The 24,819-nt window shown below is 50.7% G+C and overlaps 1 protein-coding gene across 1 annotated transcript in view; it reads left to right on the forward strand.

Annotated features, from left to right (window-relative positions):
- COL27A1 (collagen, type XXVII, alpha 1) overlaps positions 1-24,819 on the forward strand; it is a gene marked incomplete at its 5' end in the record, with an annotated part of 145,734 nt that overhangs the window by 90,176 nt on the left and 30,739 nt on the right. The window contains 10 exon segments of the mRNA XM_010083117.1: positions 2,788-2,841; positions 11,714-11,767; positions 12,716-12,760; positions 12,931-12,975; positions 13,196-13,249; positions 14,029-14,082; positions 16,180-16,233; positions 17,848-17,901; positions 18,634-18,687; positions 20,173-20,280. Coding sequence (XP_010081419.1) covers positions 2,788-2,841; positions 11,714-11,767; positions 12,716-12,760; positions 12,931-12,975; positions 13,196-13,249; positions 14,029-14,082; positions 16,180-16,233; positions 17,848-17,901; positions 18,634-18,687; positions 20,173-20,280 — 576 coding nt within the window.

Below are 24,819 nucleotides of genomic sequence, written 5' to 3' on the forward strand. Positions count from 1 at the left end.
GTACAGCGACTGCATCGTGCAATTCCAGAGACCCTCGCTGGAGTGAGGAGCAGCAGAGCAGTTGCCCCCAGACGTGCCCTCTGTCTGGACGGGCTCATCTGGTACATGTGCAGCTGTGGTTGGAGCGTGCAATTGGTGTGGAAGTGGATTTATTGTGGCTCCAGTTTCCCACAGCCGTTGTTTAGACGGAGCTGCGGCTCTCCCAGCAGCACTAATGCCGCTGTGTGAAGGCGGTGCGTGTCGTTTGCCGGAACCAGCAGAAAGGCAGCTCTGGGCGGGTACAGGGAATGGATTTTGCTCAGTGTGTGAATTCCCACAGTGGTGTTAATTGGGAGGAAGAGCACAGGAGTGAAATGCCTGGGCGGTGCCGGAGGTTTGGTCCCCAGATCAGCAGCTGCTCTGCCCACGCTGGGAAGCTCGAGGATGCTCTGGGCCCAGCGGCTGCAGCCAGCTGCTGGCTGGAGAGAGATTTGACAGTTGCAAGTCAGTGGAGGTGAGGGAAAGGAAAGGTCTGAAGTCAAGCAGCACCTCAGGGTGACCTGTCTCTACCTGAAGAGCAGCAGCATCACACTTACAATAAAAGGCGAACGATGGCCCCTCTGGGCAGCAGTTGCTGTTGACAGAAGTCTAGGAGGCAGCTGGACATCTCTTTTTTATCAACTTTCCCAGCACATCAGCTGCTGCATGACCTGGGGATAGCATTGGGCAAGCCCTCTGCGTGCTCCATGCTCACGGGCACTGGGGACGACGGGGGGGCATCATTGGCAGAGGTAGGTTCTGGCCCTGTGGTAAAGAGTTCCCAGTTGAGAGGCACTATCTAGTGCACCACTAACTGCTGCCTTTAGTTGAGGCCGAGTTTTGTCCTACAGTGTGAGTAGAGAGGTATCAGCTCTGACTGGAGATGCCGACACCTCTCTGCAGAGCTCTGGGAGCTGAGACCGTCCCCAGGTCCTTCCGCTTCCCTGTTCTCCTGCAGGCGAATAACTAACAAGTTCATTCAAGCAAAATGTTTCCTCCAAGACTGCATTTAAGAAGTCATAATTCAATAAATCAAACTTCCCCACAAAACCAATAAATCAAATAATCCCCTAATATCAAATCCCCACTCATTAACTCCAGCTGTTTCTGCCCATTTCTCCACCAAATGTTCATTATTTGCTTTTCAAGCCAGAGCTGAGGCATGCTGTTGTTGTTGTTTGTCCCAATCTTTGAGATTAAGCTATCCAGGGAGCCCCAGCAGCTCTGATTAATTCAATAGAGGGAGATCGGGAATGGGGAGCAAAGGAACAGTCAATGGTAGAAAGCTCTGCCCTTAATTTCAGCCCACTGAGGCTTCTGAGTTCAAAAAAAAGACCATCATGGTGCATCTTTTGTGTTAATGCACAGTTTTGAAAATAATGTATACATATAGGAACATTAAAGGTCACTTCTTCTAAACAGCTCCTGGAAATTCCCAGCATGGTATCTAGTTGCTCCTTCAACATTTTGCCATCACAAGGAATGTTTCTGTGCTTGCATTTTCATAAGCTGTTTGGGATAGGCTGAGACTTCCAGGAGGCTATTCCAAATACCAACAAAAAATGTCATTTCAGGATGTGTTTACTATAAAAATCTCTATAAAACAGGCATCTGACACATCCACTGCTTGTCTGTGCCAGTCGCTGCTGACCTCACTACCAAACCCGAGATTTACTGTGATTACAAATACAGTTACAGTCATCTGACTTTTCCATCCTGAGTGAGAACAGCTAAGCACTTGTATTCTGAACTTACATGCCATGCAGAAAGACACCTCCATTCCAAAAGCAAAATCTGTATTAGTGGCAGTGGTACAAGCAGTAGGAAGATCACAGTCCAACTTTGTTCTGATCCTTGGTGGAGTTTGCAGGGTTGACAGTTGGTAAAAGCTATTAATATATAAATAGCAAAACTCAATGTGGAATGTTTGAGAGAGTCAGAATGGAATGTGTCGTTTTGAGGTTTTCCCTTCTGACAGCAGAAGGGCACTAACTTTAAATATGGGGTTTTAAAGTTATAATACAGAAATAAGTCCTGTTAATTGACCATATCCTTTCATTTTTTAAATAGATAGATATTCTAACAGAAAAAAAAAAAAAAAAAGCTGTTTAATTTTCTTCTGCTTTTGCTGTATGCACACTAATGAATGAAGGGTGTACAAATCCAGGTTAAAAGAAAACCTGAAACCTTTCTGTAAGTGTAAGAACAACAAGATCTGGAACACCAGCAGTCCAAATGAAATTATTAACATCTCTCTGCCAGTATGAGTATTTATGCAGCACTAACAGGGCAACAGTTACTTGAAGGTAAAATCAGTATTTGGCTGAAGAGGTCAAACTTGGATACCACAGATGAGGTGTCAGACTTTGTATTTGGACAACTGAAAAACAGATCCTGGTTATTATTGGGTTTGTACAGATACTGAGCAACAGCTGCTTTTAATAGCTTCGGAGGGAATTCTGGATGTTCAGCTTCTCTTCAAGTCACACCACTTCCACAGACAATAGGCTGCAGATCCTTAAGCATACAAACCCCAGCCAGGATCTTTGGCCTAAATGTTCATAATCCAAAGACAATCAGTGAGTTAAAGCCCATTTATAAACAAGAAAATATGGTAATGTCTTTAGCAAGAGTTTAATGAACCAACCTGCTGGTCGAGGGTCTGAGCTGAGGCCCCTGCAGATCGCGCAGGGATGTGGGGTCTCACTGGCAGCTGCTGCCTTCCTCCTCCTCCTCCATCTTCATTTTATTTTCCTTTTCCCCTTCCAGGGTCCGGCAGGAGTCCGTGGTGTGCCAGGGATCAGAGGGATGAAAGGCCGCAGGGTAAGCACTTTCTACGAGCTTTTATCCCTCTTCTCCTTCAGCCTTTGGAAAAGAGCGATCTGCTGGCTTGGTCTGGGGGTGCGAAGATGAGGAGCAGTCACGGCAGCACCTCCACAGCCGTGTGTCCACTGTGTGTAAAGGCTGTGGCCACTGGAACAAGTCTGACCAGGGCTGCAAATGCAAGTGACGTGTATGGGCAGAGGAGTATCCTGGTGTAGAGTTTATCATGGAGTCATTCAGTTTGTCTTTTCCAGCCACCTGCAATGTCAAATGGGGTTTACGGACACTTCTGGTGAGCATGGTGAAAACTGAGTTGTCTGAAGGTGTGTCTGGGCTGGGAAAGGGGTGCGGGTAGGACACCAGACAAGGTGCCTTTGCTGCCAAGGGAGGGAGAGCAACTGAGATGTGAAGTGTTGTATTTAACCAGAGGAAGATAAAGCGGGAAATGGTCTGCCATGAAATAGAATTAAGAGATGAAGCAGACAGAAACAGAGCTGACAAGGAGCTGAACAGCATACCTTGTCTTCTCTTCCAGTCTCACAGGATTAATATCTTTGGGGTTGTGAGAAAGGTGCAGTTTGCATTGTCGGTAGATCAAGTTATAATCCTGTCCTGTGTCTTCCTATGGGTTTTTCTAGCCCATGACACGTCCCTGGTTTTATCTGTACATATCTAAACAGTATCACGCTGTAAAGCATGTGTGTATCCTCGCTCTGCCTGGATAGGGCAGACCTCAGTTTCATGGCTAGCATCACTGTCAGGGCTCCAAGGACGTGTTACATGGGATAAATATTCACAAGCACTCCGTGTCAGTTCATGTATGGTTCTTCCTGCTCTGTTTGGGTGAGAGCCGACAGCAGAATGACCTCTAGACCTGCTAAAGCTGCTTGTTTTCTTGCTTGTGGCATCCAACCCACGTCCCACTGAGCTCCTCAATCTTTCTTCTTCTTCAACGGCACATTTATTGCAGGAGCATCCTTGCTTTGCGTTGTTTTTCCTTGTCCAGCTGCTTTACAAAGTATTAATAGCGAGTGCACATGGGTTCTGCTGAAGGCCCCAACAACAACATATTTTGCATTTCTCCCTTCAAGGATCTTATGATATCTGTTTCCATGTTTCGTTTTCAAAGACGTAGGCTGGAGTAAACTACACATTTTACCCACCCCCGGTCTCTGCTTCTGCTGCACTCCTGCTTGGGGAATTTGGGACAGCCAAGGGTTGCATATGTTTCCCTATACCAGAGCTAACCCTCTCTTTTGAATAGCTGGGACCGGCAAAAGGAAATGGAATAACCAACTAGAAAGCTTTATAACCACAGAGTTATGCACCCTGGAACAGCTTTAAGCTTTAAAAGCGCAGCTAGAAGGACACCAGTAACTACCAAGCCCAGCAGATGCATATCAGGGTTCCGCTTTCAAATTGTGGCTGGGAAAAACAGCTTCTGTGCTGCTGTTCTCCTGGTGGGAAGGCCCGTGGATCTCCTTCCCCAGCTCTGTTCTCAGAGGGTCCCCTGGGGAGCGAGGTTTCTCTGTGCTACGTAGCAGCAATTAGCTGAGCTATCCGGGACATCCAGGACTGTGACGGATGAGGAACACACGGCACTTTCATGGGAGGCTTTGGATGGATGGCAAAAAATATCTCAAGGTAAAACTACAGCGCAGAGCTGAATGGGAAATGCCTTGTGAATGAATCCAGGCTGCCGACTGTGCAGGCTTTTGGCGAGGTGGGTCCTCCCAGGAGATCAGACCTTTCTGGCAGTGCCTTTAATGTGCACAGTGACAGAGGAATCCCAGCGCTGCCTCCTGTCCCCAGCGGCCAGCCAGGGATGCCAGCCGCATCCCCGGCACTGAGCCCTTCCTTACAGCAGGCAGCCACATGCAACTGCAGTGTTGGGCTCTTGGGCAAGATTCACTCACATAAATCTTTGGCTTCTTATATCTGCGTTGGCCTGAAGTCCTCAACCCACAAGGAGCGTACAGCTGACCAGACCGTTTTCAGCCCCAATCGTACTGTCAGGAAGGACAAAGGGAATATTTTTTTATCATACAAGGTAATACCAAAAGCAAAGTTGGATTCAGCTCCCAGGAAAGGAGGTTGGCTGGCACAGCAGGGACCTGCCTTTGGGTGTAGCTAGATCCAGAGAGAGGGTCCCAAACCCTAAGGAGAACTTCTGCAGGACACCGACTGCAGCCGGCACTGCCCATCCTCAGAATGATATACCGCATCATAGAGATGTTCAGCTTTGTGGCCTTGGGTTGCATTTTCTCTCCAGATGTTGAGTCCTGCAGACCCTGTACCGGTCGCTCCCCATGGACATTCCCCCTCTGAGGAAGCTCAGACTTCAAAGTGCATCCCAGCCCTGAAAACCAGGAATGTGGCAATGGATCTGTCCTGGCTGGCTGCAGAGCCCTGCAAAAAGTCACCCCAGGGAGTGCGGAACATGGGGGTGGACCAGGAGGCAGTTCTTGGTGAAGAGGCTGCATTTAGGTCTTGATTTTCCCCAAGGACACCAGTGCCAGCAAGGGGTCATCTGCCACAGGAGCCCTGCACGCATCCTGCCCTCAGCACCCGCTGCTGGGCTGTGGCATGGGGAAGCATTTGAGCACTGCAGTGAGATAATCCCTGCAGAATTTGTGAGACAGACAGACATCCTTTCTAAGATCCCCAGCAGAGAGGAGAAACTTGGGCTTTGCTCTGAAATCCTCCAGGTTTCAGTAAATGTGATGTGAGAAGGTCAGGATTGTAAGGACCAGCGGATCTCCTGCCTGGAGGGTTTCTGGTTTGTGTATCTCTCTCTGACGTTTTCCTTCTATTCATACTGTCAGAAGATATTCCAGGCACATAGTATTCTTAGTTTGCTTCGTTTGTCCTGCTGTTCCGGCTCTTGGTTTTCTCAGGATGGGGAGATGATCCCCCGGATGTAATTTCAGGCGTTACCCTCTGTCTGTCCTATCTTACAGAGGGGATGGGATTTGATTCAGAGTGGAAACATGAATGCAGCCTCCGCCAGATGTTTGTGGATTCCATGAGCTCTGTTTGTGGATACTTCATTAAAGTAATTTTGCTTTTGAAGGAAATGTAAATAACAAATATGGTTTCGACTGAAAAGAACAATGGAGACTCTTTGGGGTCTGTACTTATGTTGTGATAGCTTTCGTATTGTCAGGATAGAAGTACAAATTTTAAAAAGAAAATTCTTTAAAAATTGTAACCTCCTTTTTAGTCACGACAGGGCTATTGTTCCTTCCCAAGCCCATCAAACTGATGCTGAACAATCTTCCACAAACATGGTTTGCCTTCTTCTCTTCCTTAGGGACAAGAAACTTGGACATGTGAGCCCAGGCTTACTTCCCTCCATCCCTGCTCAGTGTAGCAGTTAGACATGTGCTTAACGTTCAGCTAGTGACAGCTATGCACATGCTTAAACATAATTATTTAACCAAATCAAGGTTTAAATCTGAAGGCGCTGATTTGTCAAGTCCCTCACCCTATCTCACTGAAATTCAAAAGCACATTTCTGTTAATCGCCTCCTCACAGCAGGTCTCCAGCATCCTCTACTGAGGGTGGTGAACTCAAAAAGCTCAGGTATTGCCTGGGAATCTCTGCAAAAGGTTAAATATCAACTGGAGTCATGACTTTGCAACCCAGATCACAAAGCTGCACTTGAAATCCTGCTGTAGAGTGACTTACCTTGCCCCCTTCTTCTGGCCAAGGCAATATTTCTGGAATATCCTCTCACTGGAGGGGATGCTGGGTACTGGCTCAGGCAACTCAGAGGAGCTTTTCAAATCCCAAAGCATATTTCTCTTTTCCACCGTGCCATGCATTCGTTCATCAACCTCCTGCATTAACTACGACCCAGGTGAAGCCTGCAAAGATGAGATACCGGCACTCTGCCGCTATCTCTCTGCCACACGGACCCGATGCTTCGCAGCATCGCTGGCTGCAGGAATTTGTAAACACTGGGGATTTGTCAAGCAGTGTTATCTCAGCAAACCTGAAAATAGTTGCTTTTTCCAGGCCCAGCTGAGAAGTTGTTCACGGAGAAAAAGCAGAGGTATCTTGTTTTGCTCCCAGGAATCTTTCTAGTTGGCTGGAAAAGCATCAGAAGTGTTTGAGGAGAAGTTAGCTACAGATCTATGGCCAGCACTGTCTCCCTTCTACTTCAGTCGAGGCAGCTGCTTGCTTTTCACTTGGCCAGGCTGTGATAGTGAAATATCAATATTTGGATAAAGGGGTAAGGAAGAAGCTTTGGATTTTTGGAAAGGAGCTACTGACTGCTTGTTTGTGCTGCTGCTCCTGCTATTCAGAGGCTGGTCACTGCCTCTCTTAGATCTCTGAGTGTCTGTTTAAACAGGGGGAAATGCAGCGCAGCTTTGCGGATACACCGTGTTGAGTGTGTAGCTCTGTTCTGCAGGAGTGCCGGCTAGCAGCAGGGTGTGTCTCTGTTGCCACACATGGACTAGCAATAAACCTGAGCTGCAAAGCCTGCAGCTGAATTTCCCAGCATTTGTGAGCTGTTTCTGTTTGTATCTGGCTAGCATCATAACACTTGTAGTCTGGGCTTGCTGATAGTGCTGCTCAGTGTTGCACATCTCTGGGGGAAATCCTGCCTTGGCCTGTGTGCCCACTGATGCTGTGGCACTGGGACCTGCTTTGCTACCGTTGCTGGAGCCTACATTTAACAAAACTCAGTTACAGGGGACAGAATGTGGCTACGAGTGAGCCTTGGAAGGACTTAATGCTAGCATTCCACTACATAGCTCTGTGGGGACCTGCACAGGGGTTACAGTGTGAGACGTGCCCATGTGAGATATTCATATTCAAACTAGGATTTTAAAATGCTGGGCTCTGCCCAGCCCCGAGTGTCTCACTGCCTGCTGAGATCCAGGAGCTCGGCACAAGCATGACTTACTGCAGCTGGAGCATCCGGACACGGGGTCACAGAGCTGTGATTTCCTGCACAATACCAATTCAGCTCCTCTTGCCTGACAACACAACCAAAAGGGGAAAGTAGGTAACGATGAGGGATGAGCTTGGTCTCATGGCTCCTGTGCTGCCGTGGGACTGCCCAGGTGCATCCCTGCACTGTAACTCCCTGCATGGCCTCGAGCAAGCTGCTTTGAGACAGACACGGCAATGCCTTTGGGCTGTGTATTCACATCCAGCTGGCTTTGGTGGGACCCTTGAGCAGGTTCTCAAATGCTCCATCAGCCTTGAACCTGTATCTCTCTGTGCCTTGGCTGCCCATGTGCAGAGGAGCAGACAGATCTCCATTTAACCCTCCTTTTTTCCTGTTTACATAGTAAAGCTGCTTGGAGCTTGCACTGTTTGTACAGCCCTGGCCCAGCGGGACCTCTCCTGAGCTGTGCACTGCCATGTAAATGCTAACACAGACTGAAGAAAAGCTTCCTTCCCTGCTTTGTGAGCTCCTAGAGATGCTGACACTGATGATAAATCATAGAATCATGGAATGGTTTGGGTTGGAAGGGACCTTAAAGCCCATCCAGTCCCACCCCCTGCCATGGGCAGGGACACCTCCCACTAGCCCAGGTTGCCCAAAGCCTCATCCAGCCTGGCCTTGAACCCCTCCAGGGATGGGGCATCCACAGCTCCTCTGGGCAACCTGGGCCACTGCCTCACCCCCCGCACAGGGAAACATTTCTTCCTCACATCTCATCTCAATCTCCCCCTTTCAGCTTAAAGCCATTCTCCCTCGTCCTATTGCTACACTCCCTGTGAAAGAGTCCCCCCCCATCTCTCCTGCAGTCACCTTTCAGCACTGGAAGGTGCTGGAAGGTGTCCCCAGAGCCTTCTGTTGAAGCCGTGCCTTTCACCCACTCTCCTCACCCCATTCCTGGGACAGGTCCATGCTGCACGTGCCCTTGGGAGGTTGCCCCAAGGTGCCTCTCTACACCCTCACCCTGGTCCCTCCGCCCTGCCGTGCTCGGGGTAGGTGTTCCTGGCTGTTCTGTTAATGTTGAAGCCCTGAGGGTCCAAGGGGAGCCCAGGGAGCTGTGAGGCTGAGCCGCTGGGTCCGCAGGGAAAGGCACCGTGCTGGGCTTGTGGCGTTTGGCATGGGAAGCTCCCTGGAGAGCTGCCAGGGCCTCACTCGCTCGTCTCTAACCAGCGTTGTCAGTCAAAGAGAGTTTTAAAGATTTAACTAATTGACTAAATGGAGCCTTTCCTGTCAGGGCGGATTAGGGGAACCCTTTATCCTGGGTTTCGGCCCAGGAGGCTGGAGAAGATGAAGCTTGCCACATGCATTTGCGAACACAGGGTCACTCTCTCCTTCTTCAGGTCAGATGCCGATGAGATGTGGTGTGATGGGATTAGGCAGGTGACTGCTGCGAAGCGAGATTGCCCTGGCAGATCCTGCCATGCTGGTGACAGGGCTCTGCTGGAGGAAACGAGGATACTGTAAACACCTCCCAGCCAGCCCTGCCAGGCTGGACCGCTGGGAACCACAACCATCACTGCCCTCACTGCAGCGCTGGGCGAGGGCTGAGGGCACCCAATGGCCTCCGCCCAGTTCAGAGCCACCCAGCACTGGCAGAGGGGCTGGACAGGACAGGCTGCAGAAGATGGGTCTGGAGGGGCCAGATGCATCCCACTTTCCTTCCCTGGCAGCATCTGTCCTGGAATGGAAACCTCTAACCTGGGTCATCGCTGTCATTTCCCTGTCCCACTTGCCTCTGATCCCTGCTCACTCCTGTAACACCAGGACTGAGCTACTGAATCCTTCCCTGCTGCATATCCTTCCTCTTCTTCACACGCAGGTCACCCCACCATCTCAGATGGTAAAGATGTAATTGTACAAAATGTCTGAATGGCTGCTCAAAGAGGGGGGGAACAGTTTGTCTTCTAGGGAGGATAAGAAGTTGTGTGGCAGGGTGCTTTCCCAGGGTACCAGTGCCACACACATGCTGACACCTCCCTTCTCTTTGGGCAGCCCAGTGCCCAGCCCAGGGCAGGTCTGTGTATTTTACTGGGTTGCTGGTGTCCCAGTCACTCCCAGCAGCTCCCCAGATGCCTCCGAGCCTTGCTCTCCAACCTGCAGCGCTGTCTGCCTTGAACTGTCAGCAGCCCTGCTTTTAAATGACCTTCTGGTTTATGTCACTGTGCTTTGAGGTTTATAGGGACATGGATTAATAAAACTTTTGGTCTTTACTGCTCTCTGATCTAGTGACCGGTGTGAGCCAGTGCACTCGGGGTCCGGGGATGATGCCATTACGTTAGCGTAGCAAGGCACCCACCTGTGAAACACCCCGCTTGGTTGTGGGCTTCTGGTGCATAGTCCTTCTCTGTCCGTCTGTCCTGGCGACCAGGCTGAGCATTCTTTAGAGCTGTGTCTTACTGGCATGCAGTACAGGCTTTTGGTTATTTAATCTCTGGTACGCTCAGCGGCACAGGGTTTTGCCAAGTGCAGTAGAAGTTTTTGCATTATTTTATATTGACAATGTTTGTCTGCTGTAATAATTTGGCTGTGTTTCCTGTAGATCTTCTGCTGTTACACTGCCTCTCTTTGTGAGCCTCTCTTTCTTCGCCTGTCATACTGGAGCTGCTTTTCTAACGCATTGGCTCCCCAGCCCTGTTATTACTCTTGGCACTGGGTTTGCATCCCGATTAAGCACATTGGCTCCTGTTTTCTCTATTTCCATGTTGGCCTGCTCTCAGGATTCCTCTTACCACTACATTCTAGCACCACTCTGTGTTTTTATTTATTATTTATATTGCAGTAGTGCTTCAGAGTCCCAACTGAGCTCCTGGCCTGGTTATGGACATGATGTGCGTTAATGGACTCTCTCGATATGCCCTGGGTTTAGTGCTGTATTTTCCCCAACCATGGCTCCGTTCATTCTCTGCCAGCGTGCCACACTGGTTTCTGGGCTTCAAATGGTGCAGTGAGCTGGGTGTTCAGCTCTTCTGAAATCAGCTTGAAAGCTAGATCCCAGTTGTCCCCTCTCCTCACCTAGTACCCTCTAGGGCGCTCTTTCCTCGAGGATGCCTGGCTGTACCATGAGCTCTTCCATTTTAGCTAATCACATCCAGGATTGCTCACCGCCTGGACTCTTGTATGAGCATTTGCAGCAGCGTGCATGTCCCATACACCTCCCGAGGTCCCCATGCCTGCTGCGAGCAGGCGCACACCCAGGAGCAGATGCCGGGCGTAGGACCAGACATGCCGGAGCAGACGTGCAGGAGCAGCGCAGCCGCCGCTCCTCCCAGCATCCATATGCATGAGCACCTGCCTGAGCCTTGACAGCAGCCAGGGCTTTAAATAGCAGGTAACTGGAGCTGAAGGCTTGGAGTTTAGCTGCCAGCAAAGATACCCGGCTCTTTGGGAGCTGTTTGGGGCCCAGGACAGTTGTGAAGGAACTGTACGGTAGGGGCTTGTGTGCCTCTGTATATTTTGTAGCTTTATTGCCCTGGTTGTGACCATCAGACAGAGTAGTGTGCCCAGGGTTAAGGGCAGGGGCAGTTGGAAGAGTGGAGTTTCTAGAGGTTTTATGTCAATAAGGCTGGAAGTGTAAGTGTGCATTACAGAACCCTCGTCGTGTAACCCTTGTCTGAAAATAAGGCTGTTCGTGGCCTGCCTTCCTCCTCAGGCTTTGGTCTGCGGTTGGTAGTTGGTTTAACAAGAAGAAAAAGTATTTTGATGCTGTGTGCTGGTAAATGGTGAGATGTGAAGCAACAAAACACAGAAGGGATCTTTGAGTCCTGGGCTCTGAGCTGCTGTGCTCCATCCAGCCAGGTGTACGTTGGCTTAGCCAGTACTGAGCTCATGGCCCTTCCTGGTGGCCAAAGCTGGGGTGACTGCTGTATTTTGTTCTGTGTTCTTATTTTTGCCTCTCTTTTGCCTTTTTCCAGGGTGCCATAGGGCCTGATGGACCAGTAGGCGAGCCGGGGTCACGGGGTGTCAAGGTGAATGCCCGTGGGTGGCTGGGTTGGCCAAGGCTGCTCTTAGCTGCATCGTGAAGTGCCCTGGGCGGGATCAAGGTCACATCCTTCTCCATGAACAGGGGATGTTCAATCACTCCATGAGGATCAGCCAGCAGGGATGAGTCTTTTGTGCAGCTGGACTAAAATCCATCCCACGTGGGCATCAGGGCTCTGGCTGCTGGGATCTAAGACCCCAAATACAGAGGCACTCCTCAAACATAAAAGGGTCTGTGCTAAAATAACGGGGTCCCCTGCAGGAATGGGGGAAACTTTGACTCTCTTTGACTGTTACGTCTGAATGTAGCACAAAAATCAGAGCAATTTAATGTGACTGGTAAAATATGACCTAAGGGAATACGTATCTGCTCTGATATGCTTCGTGTTAATTAGATCGAGACAGGAAAAAACAGAGGGTGGGAGTCACCTGGTGCAAAGAGAGCCTGGCAGATGCCCTGCCTGGGCAGACCCTCATCCCAGGTGAGCCTGCTCCACAGCAGGCATTGAGAGGGGCATGTGGGAGAGTTCTTCCCTCTGGCAGCAGCCTGATGTGAGAGTAGCATGGCAGAGCTGGACCCTTGTCCTACCATTAAATATCACAGACTCCATCCCTGCATGGCACGCATGGCCCTGTGAGTGCAGCTGGGATGGGGAGCCTCCCTGCTTTCATGCCTTGCCAGGGAGGGCTGTGCCGAGTCTCCAAAGCAGTGTTAGCTCCAAAAACCTGAGGTCAGGCAGCCTGTTGCCCACACTCCCTGCTGGGTGGGTGTTCCTCAGGGCAGGACACTGGGCATCTGGCCTCTCAAAAGCTGCAGGGAACCAGAGGGGGATATTTGACAGACAAAAATACAAGAGCAGATGGGTTGCGGCAGAAGAGCATCACCCACATGGGTTGCACTCTTGCCAACACATCTTTGTCTTTTTGCTTTGCAGGGCCGACCAGGGGAGCCAGGCAAGCTGGGGCCAGATGGGCTGCAGGTATGTCCTGTGCCACAGCCAGCACCTGCCCAGCCGGGCGTGGTGTCACACCCCCATGGGGGTACCCACACGGACACAGTGCCCAGGGAACTGCGGCTGCTCCTGGCCAAAGTGCTGCCAATGTCTCGGCACGTTCCCAGCTGCTAACTGCTGTAACTGTGTGTTCACAGGGGAAGATGGGTGAGACTGGGGAGACAGGAGCACGCGGCTTCCCCGTAAGTGTCCTTCCCTTGTGCTACTTTTCATAACCTCGGTTTCACACAAGTCTGTAAGTTTTGGGTCCTGGTCCAGGAGGAAGAACTTGGACAGTGTCTCACACTTACTGGGACACCTCTCCACTCCTTTACTGGAGTGTTTGAGATGTGCGTTACTGCCGAGAGGCATGAAAGATTGCTATGGGGTTGGAGCTGACCTTGGTGTTTTTAATTTTTCTAGGGTATCCAAGGACCTTCTGGACCTCCAGGAGCAAAAGGGGCTCCAGGCGACCCGGCAAGTATCATATCACTCTCTCTTCATCTGTCTTCCTTGCACACACACAGACACTTCATTTCTTTCTCTGTCTGTTTCTTCCCCACCCTTCATTCCCATTCCCAGCTTCTCTGTCCTTGCCAACTCCAGCGTGGTCAGAGATGTGAGAGGCTTGGCTAGAGTCCTAGGAGGCATGAGGAAAGACAAGGTCAGACCCCTGGAAAGCAAAAGGGGGCTGTGGATCAACCAGGGGGAGTGTAGGATACAGCCTGGGGTGGATTTCGGAAAGGAAGGGAGGAAAGAAGGGCAAGGTTGGGGCTGGGATAGGGTCAGATGTAATGGGAGGAGTTGGGCTGGGCTGATAGGTAGAGCAGAAGGGGGACCAGGAGGGAGGCTGATGGTGTCAGAACTGAGCCCACAGCTTTGAGGGAGGCACTGGGAGATGACAGGTGAAGACACAGACCTCAAGGAGGGCCCACAGGGCCACGGAAGCTGGAAGAGGGGTCACCTCCTGCTCCGTGTCCCTGGGACCGACCTGCACTGGCATTTCCAGGTTGCCAGCTGCAGTTGTTTTATGTGGGAGCCAGAAGGATGAAGGGTCTCCTGAGCTGTTTGCCTGTTCAGGTGCCTCAGTGCACCCATTACTGGCTTCTCCATCTCCCTGGCCATCTCTTGCACACTGCGTAGCTCCACGGCGATGTGGGAGGGAACTGGTGTTTTATCTTACAGGGCATGAAAGTGATGGCCCTTCAGAAATGAGAACAGCTGTATGAAAAGAGCCTTGTGTCTCTCTTTTTCAGGGTCCACAAGGACCACAGGGGCCACCTGGGCCTTTGGGAGAAATGGGGCATAAGGTAGGTCTGATCTTTGCTCTTATTTGTTTCCCTTTTCATTAAGAGTGGCAGGACTGAGAGAGTAGTAAATGGTCAGAGGTGCATCCTTCCACGCCTGGGGACACAAGCAGGAAGGATTTCCCTCAAGTCTGAAAGTCGGCTTCCAAAGCAAACAGTGAAAATCAGAAATTTGAGCATCACTTTCGTCACAGCCCTTAGATGCTCAGTCAGTAGATGTGTAGACCAATCCTCACAACAAGAGAAACGTTTCAAAGCTGACCACACCAACAAGCACATCCCAGGCATGGCTCTCTGACACGCCAGGGACCACCTTTCCGCACCGGGGTGCACAGTCAGGGACCAAATACAGTAACAATTCAAACTGAAAACTGGTCTTTTCTTTCCCCCTTACTTGTGCCATTGCCAACAAGACCCAGTTGTGTCAGCCAGCCTGGATTGCTGTGGCAGTCCCATCACAAGCTGCTGCAACCAGTGGATGAAGCACAGAGAAACGCCTTTGCTGCTGACTGTGCTTTTGGGCTGCCGTTGCCATGAAGCAGTGGCACAAACACACCATAACCAAAGCAGCAGCAGCTGCCAGGCAGTGCCCTGATGGGAGTGCAGGAGATGCCTCCTTGGTTTCCCTAACTCATCTGCAGCCTTGGCTTGATTTCACTCCCCTTGAAGCATTACAGTCTTGGCTGTTTATACCAGCTGTGCCAGCTCCCCTTGGGTAGCTCCTTTCCATAGGTCCCGAGCATATAATGTAGATATGATGATGTTTCACTTGGTTGTGAAAACAGCAGCGAAGGTGCCTTTTAATGCAGTCTACTGCAAAGTGTATGAGTCATGAAAGTTTCCATTCTCATGGCTGCTAGACTGGATGGGGGGAGCTCTCAGCGTGGTAAACCACACTGGGGAGCTGGAAAGCTGCTACCGAGCCACTCTGGGTGTTGCCAACCAAGAAAGTACAGAGCTTTATTCAAATTTGTGACTCTTCCAGAAGCCTTTCTCTGCACTGGCACCTCTGGAGAAACCAAAGCAGGATTTTTGCTTTCATTGGAGCTTGAATTTTCTCATTGCATGATTTGCCCATTTGTTCATAAACCCACCATGTGCCCTGCTCCCTCCTCTTCTCGAATCCAGTTCAGCAAGCCAGGAACTGGCGCTATTCCCTGGGCAGCCCAGTGCTCCCTCGACTGTGTGCTCATTTTTCCTTTATTCCTAACTGCAAAGAGAAGGGACATTGTTGTCCGTAAAGCAAATATAAGTAAATAAACCACTCAAATCCTTTGAAGACAAGCTTTGCTGTCCCATCTTTGGGCTTGTTTCGCAGATTCCCATTTCCCATGCTTCCCAGAGGCAGTAGAAAATGTACAAAGATTAAAGCTCCCACTTGATCTCTGTACCAAAGGTATCTAAGGAACGTGACCCCTCTGTCGCAGGGCTGCACGTGGCAGCTGGACACTGAGAAACAGTTTGCAAGGTCTTTCTCTCATCTTCCCTCTTTCCATCTCACTTCCCATAGTTTTCCAGGTCAGGGCAAAGGCGCTTCAGTGCCCCTGCAAACCCTGAGGCTGCTTTGATGCTTAACCCGAACCGAAACGAGACTGAAGCCTCACACCTGAAGTGTGGTTGCAGGGAGCAGGAGCCCAGCTGAGCATTTTTGTTATCCGCTGTATCAGCCAACCTGCTGGGCTCTTGGGAAGGGCTTTCGAGTCTAATTCTGGATTTTTTTCCCTTCTTTCCTGACTACTCCCTGTGCTCCCTGGCGTGGTTACTAACCATAGAAAGCAGAGGGGTTGGAAGGAGATAGAGAGAGATGCTTGGCAGAGGAGGCTGCGGGCTGCCGTAGGGCTGGGGAGAGAGGAGAGGAGAGAGATGGGCTAAGCCCTCCCAGGAACCCGGCACAAGGGGGTTTGGGGCCTCTTTGATGCTGCATAACCCCGAGCCAGCTCCAGGGAGGTAATTACATTGCAACCAGGGCTCTGCTGTCCCAGGAGGACTCTGCTAAAGGAATTAGGACTTTGATCTTGCTTTCTACTTGGTTACAATGGGTTTTTTCATTATCGTTGTGGTTTGGGGGTTTTTTTTGTGGTTTGTTTTTTTTTTTCCCAGGGACCTCCTGGCTCGATGGGACAACCTGGCCTCGCAGGTGAACCTGGCATGAAGGTAAGAAAAACCCTTAGTGCAACTCCTCTGTCAGACCAGGGAGAAAACAGCAACTTCTGTTCCTGCAGGAGCTGGGTACATTGCAGATTCGCCCTCTAAAGCAGACAGCATATCCAACAAATGACAAAGTTAAAATAATAAAAGGTTAACTTTAAGCCCTTGGTTACAAATTCCTGAGCCCCATCCCAGTGGGGGGAGGCTGTTGGTGCTGGGGAGAGGCACTGTCCCCGGGATCTTGTGCCTCAGGAGCTGTGAAGGGCTGTGGAAATGAAGCTCAAAGATCCAAAAATCTGAGTGGAGAGGGGAGTCCTGGAGACCCAGAGAGCCAGGCAGCTTCTCATTTGAAACAAGAAGAGCCTTAGGAAGGTCCTAAACTTAAACCCTCAGACAAGGTCCTGCCACCGTTTCCAAGCCTCAGCTCTGTGGGGACTGAGCTCCTCTGATGGTTATGGGGGAAGGGTGCCCTGCTCCAGGGCTGTGAATGCACCTTCTTGTCCCCGTAGAAGGGCCTATAAAAACCATCGCTTTGTTTGAATAAGATCCCTGTGCTGAGCTGCTCAGAGGGGTTTTTATTTTATCCTCACCCCCTTTCCGCTCGGTTTGAAGGTTCACTCCTGTGAGCAGAGCTTTTGAACAGTCTCTGTGTGGGGATTAAATGCAATTTCCTCTTTGCTGTTCTTCGCTCCCCACCCCCAGCCCTGTCCTTTGCCATGTTTTCTTTGGCAAATCTTCTGACACTTCACTGGAGCTACCGTGCCTTTGGCGTCCTGATACTGCGCGAGTGTTTCAGCTCCCGTGCTCCTGGCTGCCCTCCTCGGGAACAGGACACGGTGATTTGCACAAACACCCCTGTGCCCGCTGTCGGTACAACGCATCCTTGCTGGGGGTCAGCAAGCCAGAGTCCCGGCTGCTCCTGCTCCCGAGCTGGGAGGTGCTGCGCCAAGCTGGGGTTGCTCTGGGCAGTCATGGCTTGCAGGCCAGTTTGCTGCGGGACGAGATGTATGGATAGATCAAACATTTTTCTTCTCCTTCTGCATTTCCTGAGCTCTCTTCCTTGCAAAGCAGTTAGCTCGGATGGGCACACATGGGAGGGACCTGCCCTACGGCCGCTGTACCCCCAGTGCTAATTTTCAGCCTCGCAGCCTGTTGCCAAGATCCATTTGTTTGCCAGCTCCATCACCTTCAGTTTGCTCATTTTGGTGCTGTCAAAGGTTCAGGTTCTTCTCCACCCTTCTCAGTCATGCTGGAGCTCAAAGAGCTGTTGGCTTTCTCCTCGCTTGCTCCGGTTGTGTCTGCCACAGCACTGCATTGCACCTGGCGTCACTGCTTTTCTGCCAAAGGGCTGTGCCGAGGGAGTACCTTCTGGCTCTGCAGCTGCGGGCAGCCCAAACCACTCCCCAACCCCTGTGCTGTCGAGCATCATTGCAGCAGAACCTGCATGGTGTGTACGGGGGCACCGGCAATGCCAACCTGTCCTTTGGACCCCCTTACAAATTGGAGTGAAGGTGTTTGTGTGGGAGAAGGAAAGAAAAAGTCAAAATGAGGGGTGCAATGGGGAGTGCTTCATGCTCACTCGCCGTCAGTAACCAGCTTGTTCCTGTGTCGTCTTTTTAGGGCGATCCTGGCCAGCTGGGGGTCCCCGGAGAGCAAGGCCTCGTTGGCCAAAGGGTGAGTCTGGTCACCTTTTGTAGGGCTTCTGTGCCTCCTCATTCCCCAGAGGCTCCATTCCCTGTCCACCCACAGCCTGGGCAGACAGACCCAGCTCTGGGCATCCCACAACCCTTGTGGAACTTGTTTCTTCTGCGGGCGGTGGAAACACCTTCTTCGCAGAGCCGACATGAGCCCTCCGATGCTATAGCGCTGCTGTGCCAAGGGCTGTGACAACCTTGGCGGTGAAAGGGGACGAGTGGGAACAGACCCAGACTGTTCCCCTGCGTGGGGCTGGGGTACGCTGGGGGCAGAAGGCGGCAGGGAAACACTGGCCACAGTATGCACACATGGGAGGGAGCCAGGGACGGGATGAATGCACGGATTGAAGCCGGCAGCAGCTCTTGTCCCTTCTCAGGACTAAGGCTGGAGCAGGATGGGGAAGCCCCAGGTTAAATGAACGCAGAGTGAGCCCCTTTTTTCGACACAGGGAAACAGGTCTTCCCGCAGGCCAGCAGCAGCGGGGTCTATGGAGGAGGAACTATGGCTCAGAATGAAGAGGCTGAATTCCTGCTCTTGCTTCAGGAAGAGCTTGTTCAGCACCAGGGTATGAGGCAGGACATGTGTCAAAGTGCGGCACTGGGCTCCTGTCGCTGCAACCCAAATCACTGCCATGGGTCAGCTGCCAAAAGCATGGGGAAAAAATAAAACATATTCGGACACAGCCTTACCTTGCTTGCTTTTGTCTTGCAGGGAGAATCAGGGCTGGAAGGGGACAGCGGGCCACCCGGGCCGGACGGTGTCAAGGTAAACCTCGCTCTTGTGGCGTTTCACGCACGACTCTGTGCACCCCGGCCCCCGTGTTTCCCAGGGTCGGGTTGAAGCCAAGGGGGTCATTGGGCCCTTTGTGCAATAAGCCTCTGCCCTCCTCCCTCCAAGGGATTTTTTTTCTGCAAGCACACAAAACGAACTCCTCCTGTTTCACTTCTCTACCCACATTTTTGGCATCTGATCAGATCTTCAGAAAGGTCAACTTCTTCAAAATCTGGTTTCCAACAATTTGTCTCTTTTATTTGAGTCTTTACAGATTAAATTTCCAACTAATCAGGGATTCCTGGGCCTGGCAGGGGAAGTCAAGAATTGTCCATCCCTCTCCCCTGCACCACTGAGCAGAACATTGTTAGCAAGTGGAGAAACCAGATCCCCCTCCTCTTGGCAAAGTCCCAGGGGCTCGCTTGGGGCTCGCGCTGTGCTCCTTATCTAGCTGCTGTGGGTTTGCTACCTTGCCTTTGGAACAGGACTCTGATTTCTGTCCCTGCACAGCCGGCCTTTCCAAACAAGCCAACAATTTTGTTCCATGGAAAGAAAAAGCAGCCGCCGGTCCCACAACAATGCGGTTTATTACTTCGTTCCAGTTAAACTATTTGCCATGTGTCTCTACTTCTGCTTATCTCTGAATGTTGGACCAAAAGACTCCTCCTTAAAGACAAATCGAGGCTTCTGTATCCTCTTGCCACCACTAACTGTCCCCAAGAGCTCTTGAACCAAACCAGATCTTTTCAACCTGAACCTGTCTCTGGACAGTGGAAGAGCCACTGCTCACTGCAGGAGCTTTTATTTAACCAGAAGAGGTGTTGCTGTGCTCTCACTAATGCAGGTGCAAGTGGAAAACTGCTCTGTCGAGGCTGGTTGGTTGCCCAAGCGTAGGTGCTGCTGTCAGTACAGAATTGGCCTTTTTGATCACCTCCATAAAATTTTGTGCCATCACGAGGAACGGTGATTTGACATGATACCTACTGCTCAGACCACAAATCCTTCATGGGGGCGAGAGGACACTGTCTCGCAGAGTTTATTTGAGCCCTGGGCTTGTTCCTGCTTTGCAGCAAGAGCCAAGCAGCTGCTCCAGACAAACCTGTCCTATTAAAAATCTTTCAGTGTCCCAAGCTCAGGGCTTCTGGGTGAGGCAAGGGAGACTTTCAGATCTTGTCCGCCTGTCTCATTCATGTGGGAGGTTCAAGCCTTATTGCAGGAGACGCAAAGGGATTCATATTACCCTGTGTAATGGGGGAGTTCCTTCTCCTCCAGCCAAGAGACTTTTAAAAAAAGAAACCTGGTTTTGCTCATTTTGCTAAATGTCAAGTGTATTATGACTCATCCTCATTCATCCTTTTGCTTGCAGGCTCTCTTCCTCTCAGACTCCTGAAATATTAATTATGTGGTGGGTTTTTTCCTTGCACAGTGACCCGGGTGTTGTGTGGGTATGAAAAGCTCCCACCCTCCTCTCTTCCACAGGGAGACAAAGGAGAGCAAGGCCTGGAAGGAGAGAAAGGAGAAAAAGGGAACGAAGGACTGAAGGGAAAAGAAGGGCCTCCTGGATATCCCGGCATCACAGGTGTCCGAGTGAGTCTGCACAACCAGCCCGCTTGCCCCCATGGCCGGTCCCTGGGTTTGCTCTCGTGCTCTTGTCTAAATCCGTGTGTGCAAGAACCCCCGTGGCCGGTCCCTGGGTTTGCTCTTGTGCTCTTGTCTAAATCCGTGTGTGCAAGATAACTTGAACCTTCTTGATGGCTGCAGCATGAGCCCAGGGGTGCAGTACTGTCCCCAGCTCAGGCAGCGGGGCACGGCTGGCACACAGCAAGCTCTGGGCTGCAAAAGGCAAAGCATTTTGTTTGAAAGGGGAAGATCCTTTTGCAACAAGGGGACAGAAGAAAGTTTGCAGTCTTGTATCTAGGAGGCCGGATTTCATTTAAATCCTAGCAAGAAATAAATAGGCTTTTTCTTTTTTTTTTTTTTCTTTTTTTGATAAGGGCAGTAGTTAGTGTAGACATTAGTACTGCTGTAACAGGGCATGCCATGTTGCAGAGAAACATCTGGGGGCAGATTTGAGAGGGAGATGCAGGAAATGAATCAGGACACGCTGCTTAGAGCAGGAGGTCATCTGAGATGTGACTTGTTGCAAATGTCATAAAGTGTGTTATTTTGTTTTTTTGTTTTTCTCCTCTGAGAGGAGGTTTGGTATTTTGATTGGGATGCATGCTTGAGATGTGGATTTCTTCTCTGGTCTGTTGCAGGCTTTGCATAGACTCTGGGACAGGTTGTGTAGCCTTGCTGTGCCTCTACTGCATCTGTAAAATGGGCCACCTCGCAGGGGGTTGGAGAGGGATGTGCAGAGGACTGCGAGGAGCTGGGTCTCCCCTGGCTCTCACAGCTGGTCTTGGCCTGGCGTATGGAAATGGCCAGCTTTTGCCTTCTCCTGCTGCTGTTTGATGATTGCTTGCTTACTTCTGTTTTTCCATTCTGAGATTTCCCCCTTAAATATAGAAAACAAATAGAAGAAATTAGCAGGAAATTATTCCTGAATCCTCAATGTATATCCTAGGCATGTCTGGTTCACTTGAAGGTCTGATCTCAGTGCCATAACAAAGAAAAAATGTGATTCTATCTCCGAGACGAGAGCTGCGGAGCCAGAGGAGTCGGGCAGGGTCTGCCCCGGGGCTCCTGTGGCAGCTGGAGGACAGCACTGCCCCGTGCCCCGGCAGGCTGCTCTGCAAGCCAGGTCAGGCCTTTCTGCTTGAAATTTGGAGTTTATCAGCTTGATTACATGGTTTATTCATTGTAATTATTGTTGTGGATCAAAGTTGTTGGAAGCATGGCCTCACAAGGCTCTTTCTGCGAAGCAACAGCCCGGTGCAGTTGGATGCAGGCAGCTTGGCCACGCTCGCCCACAGTGAGGATCTGGCTGCTTGTGCAGCTGGAGAACACGCCGGGTCCCAGCCCACGCGTCCCCAGGAGGCATGCGATAAACCCACAGCATGTCAGGAGGAGCCCGAGTCTGATGGAAGCTCTGAAATCCCTGCCCGGGATGGGCGGGAGGTGGCAGGGCAGGCAGGTACCTCTGGGCACTGGATGGATGCTCAGTGTCCAAGCACGTTGTTTGTCCCCTTGATGACGTTGTGGCTGGCTGAAAGGAGGGCAGGGAGAAGGGTGTGAGGGGATGGAAGCAGCTAGGGGGCTGGATTTTTGTTACTTTTGGGCTGAGGTTGGGATTTGAGCACTGACTCAACTAGAAAGTGGAAATATTGGCTTAATCCTGCGGCACAGCACCATAAATGTGCAGAATAAGGCTGTAGTCCTGCCCTGAATAAGGCCATCCTGGTCCACAGCCCCTTGTACCCACACGGAGCTCTTTGCAGGGCTGGGACAGTACCAGGGGCGAGGGGTGGTCCCCAACGTCCCAGCTCCCTCCCGGCTGCAGGCTGGCATGGCTGGACATCCGTCCTCAGCACCCGGCCCTCCAACTTCTGGCTGGTTCACGTGTTTGTATTGTGCATGTTTTAAGAACCAATAAAAACACTAAAATCATGCAAAAGCCATATTAAGTTATAAAGTATAAAATATAGATTCCCTCAGACTCTGTCCCTGCTGTTTGCCAGCATATCCCTGGGAACATGATGCCGTTTTCTGTTTTATTTATTAAAAAAAAAAGAGTCAACAGAGCCAAGATTCCTGCTCATAATCACTCCCTTTTGTTTTTTTTACTGCAGAGTGCTATATTTCCATCTACTATTTTAATGTGCTGCTTTGTATATCCTTATGTCTAAACTCAAGCAGACTTTCAGAGACCCACACAGGCTCCAGATAGCACTGCCTCCTCGCCAAACACCTGCCTGTTACCTAGTATATAGATATATTTCTGAGCTAATTTAAAGATGGAAGTCTTCTGGCTGAAGTATGAATATTTTTTCTCTTCCCATTTTTTTTCTCTGAGACTTTTATCCTACCTTCCCATGGAGAAAATATACAAATATTAGTGGGATCTTCCTTAGATTTCTGCCAAGGTAAACTTTACAGCTCAGAGATGCAATCAGCTAGAGATAGCTGTAACCCCTCCTTTCCAAGTGAGGATTGGCAGCTGGAATATCAAGTCAACTCATGCTCTGCAAGATGCCACAAAAGCCACCACAGGCACAGCCCGCCACAAACCTGTACAGTGGACAGAGGGTTTTAAGGCTGCTGGACACGGATAACAAAACTCTTGTTAGGGAAGAATCCTGAAGGCATTCACCCAAGGGCGAATGCCAAGGTTGCACGGTGACAAACTCCTGTTCAGGGTTTTTTGCAGGTGGGCTGGAAATTGCCTGGGGAAGGCGCGGAGGCACTTGTGTTGCAGGGAGGAGGCACGCTGGGTTTGGGTGTGCTGTGGATACCGGGTATTTACACATGACGCATGTTGCATATGGCTTTAATACATCTGATGTGATAGTGTTACGCTGTCCAATTCTCAGTTTAGATGGTTTTAAAGAGAACTTCGTCTTTAGCTATTGCATCTTCATTTGGTCCCTCCTGGCATGACACCCAGGAGTCCTTTCATCCAAATTCCTGCCTGGATCCACTGGCTTTTCTCTGAGCTAGAGATGTTTGCTTCTGCTCCAATATTGCTGAGATATCCTGCTCAGCTGCAAAGGGGACGGAAGATGTTGCTGCTTCTGTGCCGTTAGCGCAACACACGCACAAGGATCTGTCTAGTTACCTGTGCCAACAACCTGACCTCCATCTGGGAGCATGTAGCTCATCTTCTGCTTCTGGAAGAGATTCATAGTGGCTTGGGGCAGCTGATGCCCATCTGCAGGTGTGGACGTAGAGACAAGCTTCTCCTATGCCTTGGCTTGGCCCTGTGTTGCCCTCTGCCTCGGCGCTAGAGGGGACCCACAGGGCTGTGCCCTCCACGAACAGCCCCTGGAAAAACCCTTTTCATCACAGATCCCTGCAGCTATACCACTTCCTGAGGATTTTTCCTTAACACCAAGGACATGTTTAGTCTTTATCTTAATTTTGCTTATGTCTAAAGGAACATGACACTTCAGGATCAAGTATCCTCTCGACAGATGTAGGAAATGAGGTGCCTGATGGCTCTGAAACGAGCTGCCTTTCCTTTCCAGCCCGTTTTGCACATACTGGCCTGGGGCAAGGGCCTGGTGCTGGCAGAGCAGGTGGAGGCTGGGGAACGTGGCAGGGCACGTACAGACGTGGCGATGGGCCAGCACAAGGGCTGCAAAGAGGTTAGCAGTTCTTCGGTCTGCAGGGTCGTAGAGCTGCCTGGGAGGTGGCAGAGGAAGGGATGTGTTGGAGCAGCTTCACGGGTCCTGAAGCTGGAGGAACCACAAAGGGTCTGCGCTGCCCTGCTGGGTCGTGCAGAAGAGAGACGCTCACCCAGCGATCAATCCCTACAGCAGGGGTATGTCTGGCTTAACTGAGCAAGGTTTTATTTTCCAGAAAACCATCCCGATGCTGATACATTACCGACTGAGCACAACCAAACTTCCCTCGGTGCTCAAGGAACATGTTTCGAAGACGGTCAGCTTTAACTTGGCTCAGCCATTCCCAGTCTTTACGTATCTGAAAGCCGTTTTCCACTGTGGTTTTAAATCTCAAACAAAAGCAGCAGGGAGGCCCCAGCTGAGTCTCCAGGGGTAGTTTGTACATGTTCCAAAGCCAGTGGATTTCAGCAAACAAACCTGGCAGCTGAGATGGTCCATGAGTCTCGCAGCTGTGGCTGGCAGGACTCGAGGCAGCTGGAGCTGTGATACACGAGGATCCTCTATCTTCTGGTCACTTTGTCCAAGTTCACGCTGCTCCGCTCAATTCCAGTTCCTGCTCAGCAGAGGGTCAGGCCAGTTGTCCCTCTGGTCATACAAGAGAAAGCAGAGCACCTGACACACTGACTGACACACAGCCAAGTGCAAGATCCACTTGAGATTTCAAAAATTGCATCAGCGACGTGCACCTTTCCTGAGCTGCTGTCTCACATATTATCTTTTCCCAGTGCTTTCCACCTTCCTCTAATACAAACTTCTTGTCTTCACTTGATCTCGACTCTCATTTGGACTTGTCCATTTGGCCTCTGGTTGGCTTGTTTGAGCAGCTGATAATCTCTTTCCC

This window comes from Pterocles gutturalis, unplaced genomic scaffold (assembly GCF_000699245.1).
Source record: "Pterocles gutturalis isolate BGI_N339 unplaced genomic scaffold, ASM69924v1 scaffold19100, whole genome shotgun sequence".
Taxonomy (NCBI): Eukaryota; Metazoa; Chordata; class Aves; order Pterocliformes; family Pteroclidae; genus Pterocles; species Pterocles gutturalis.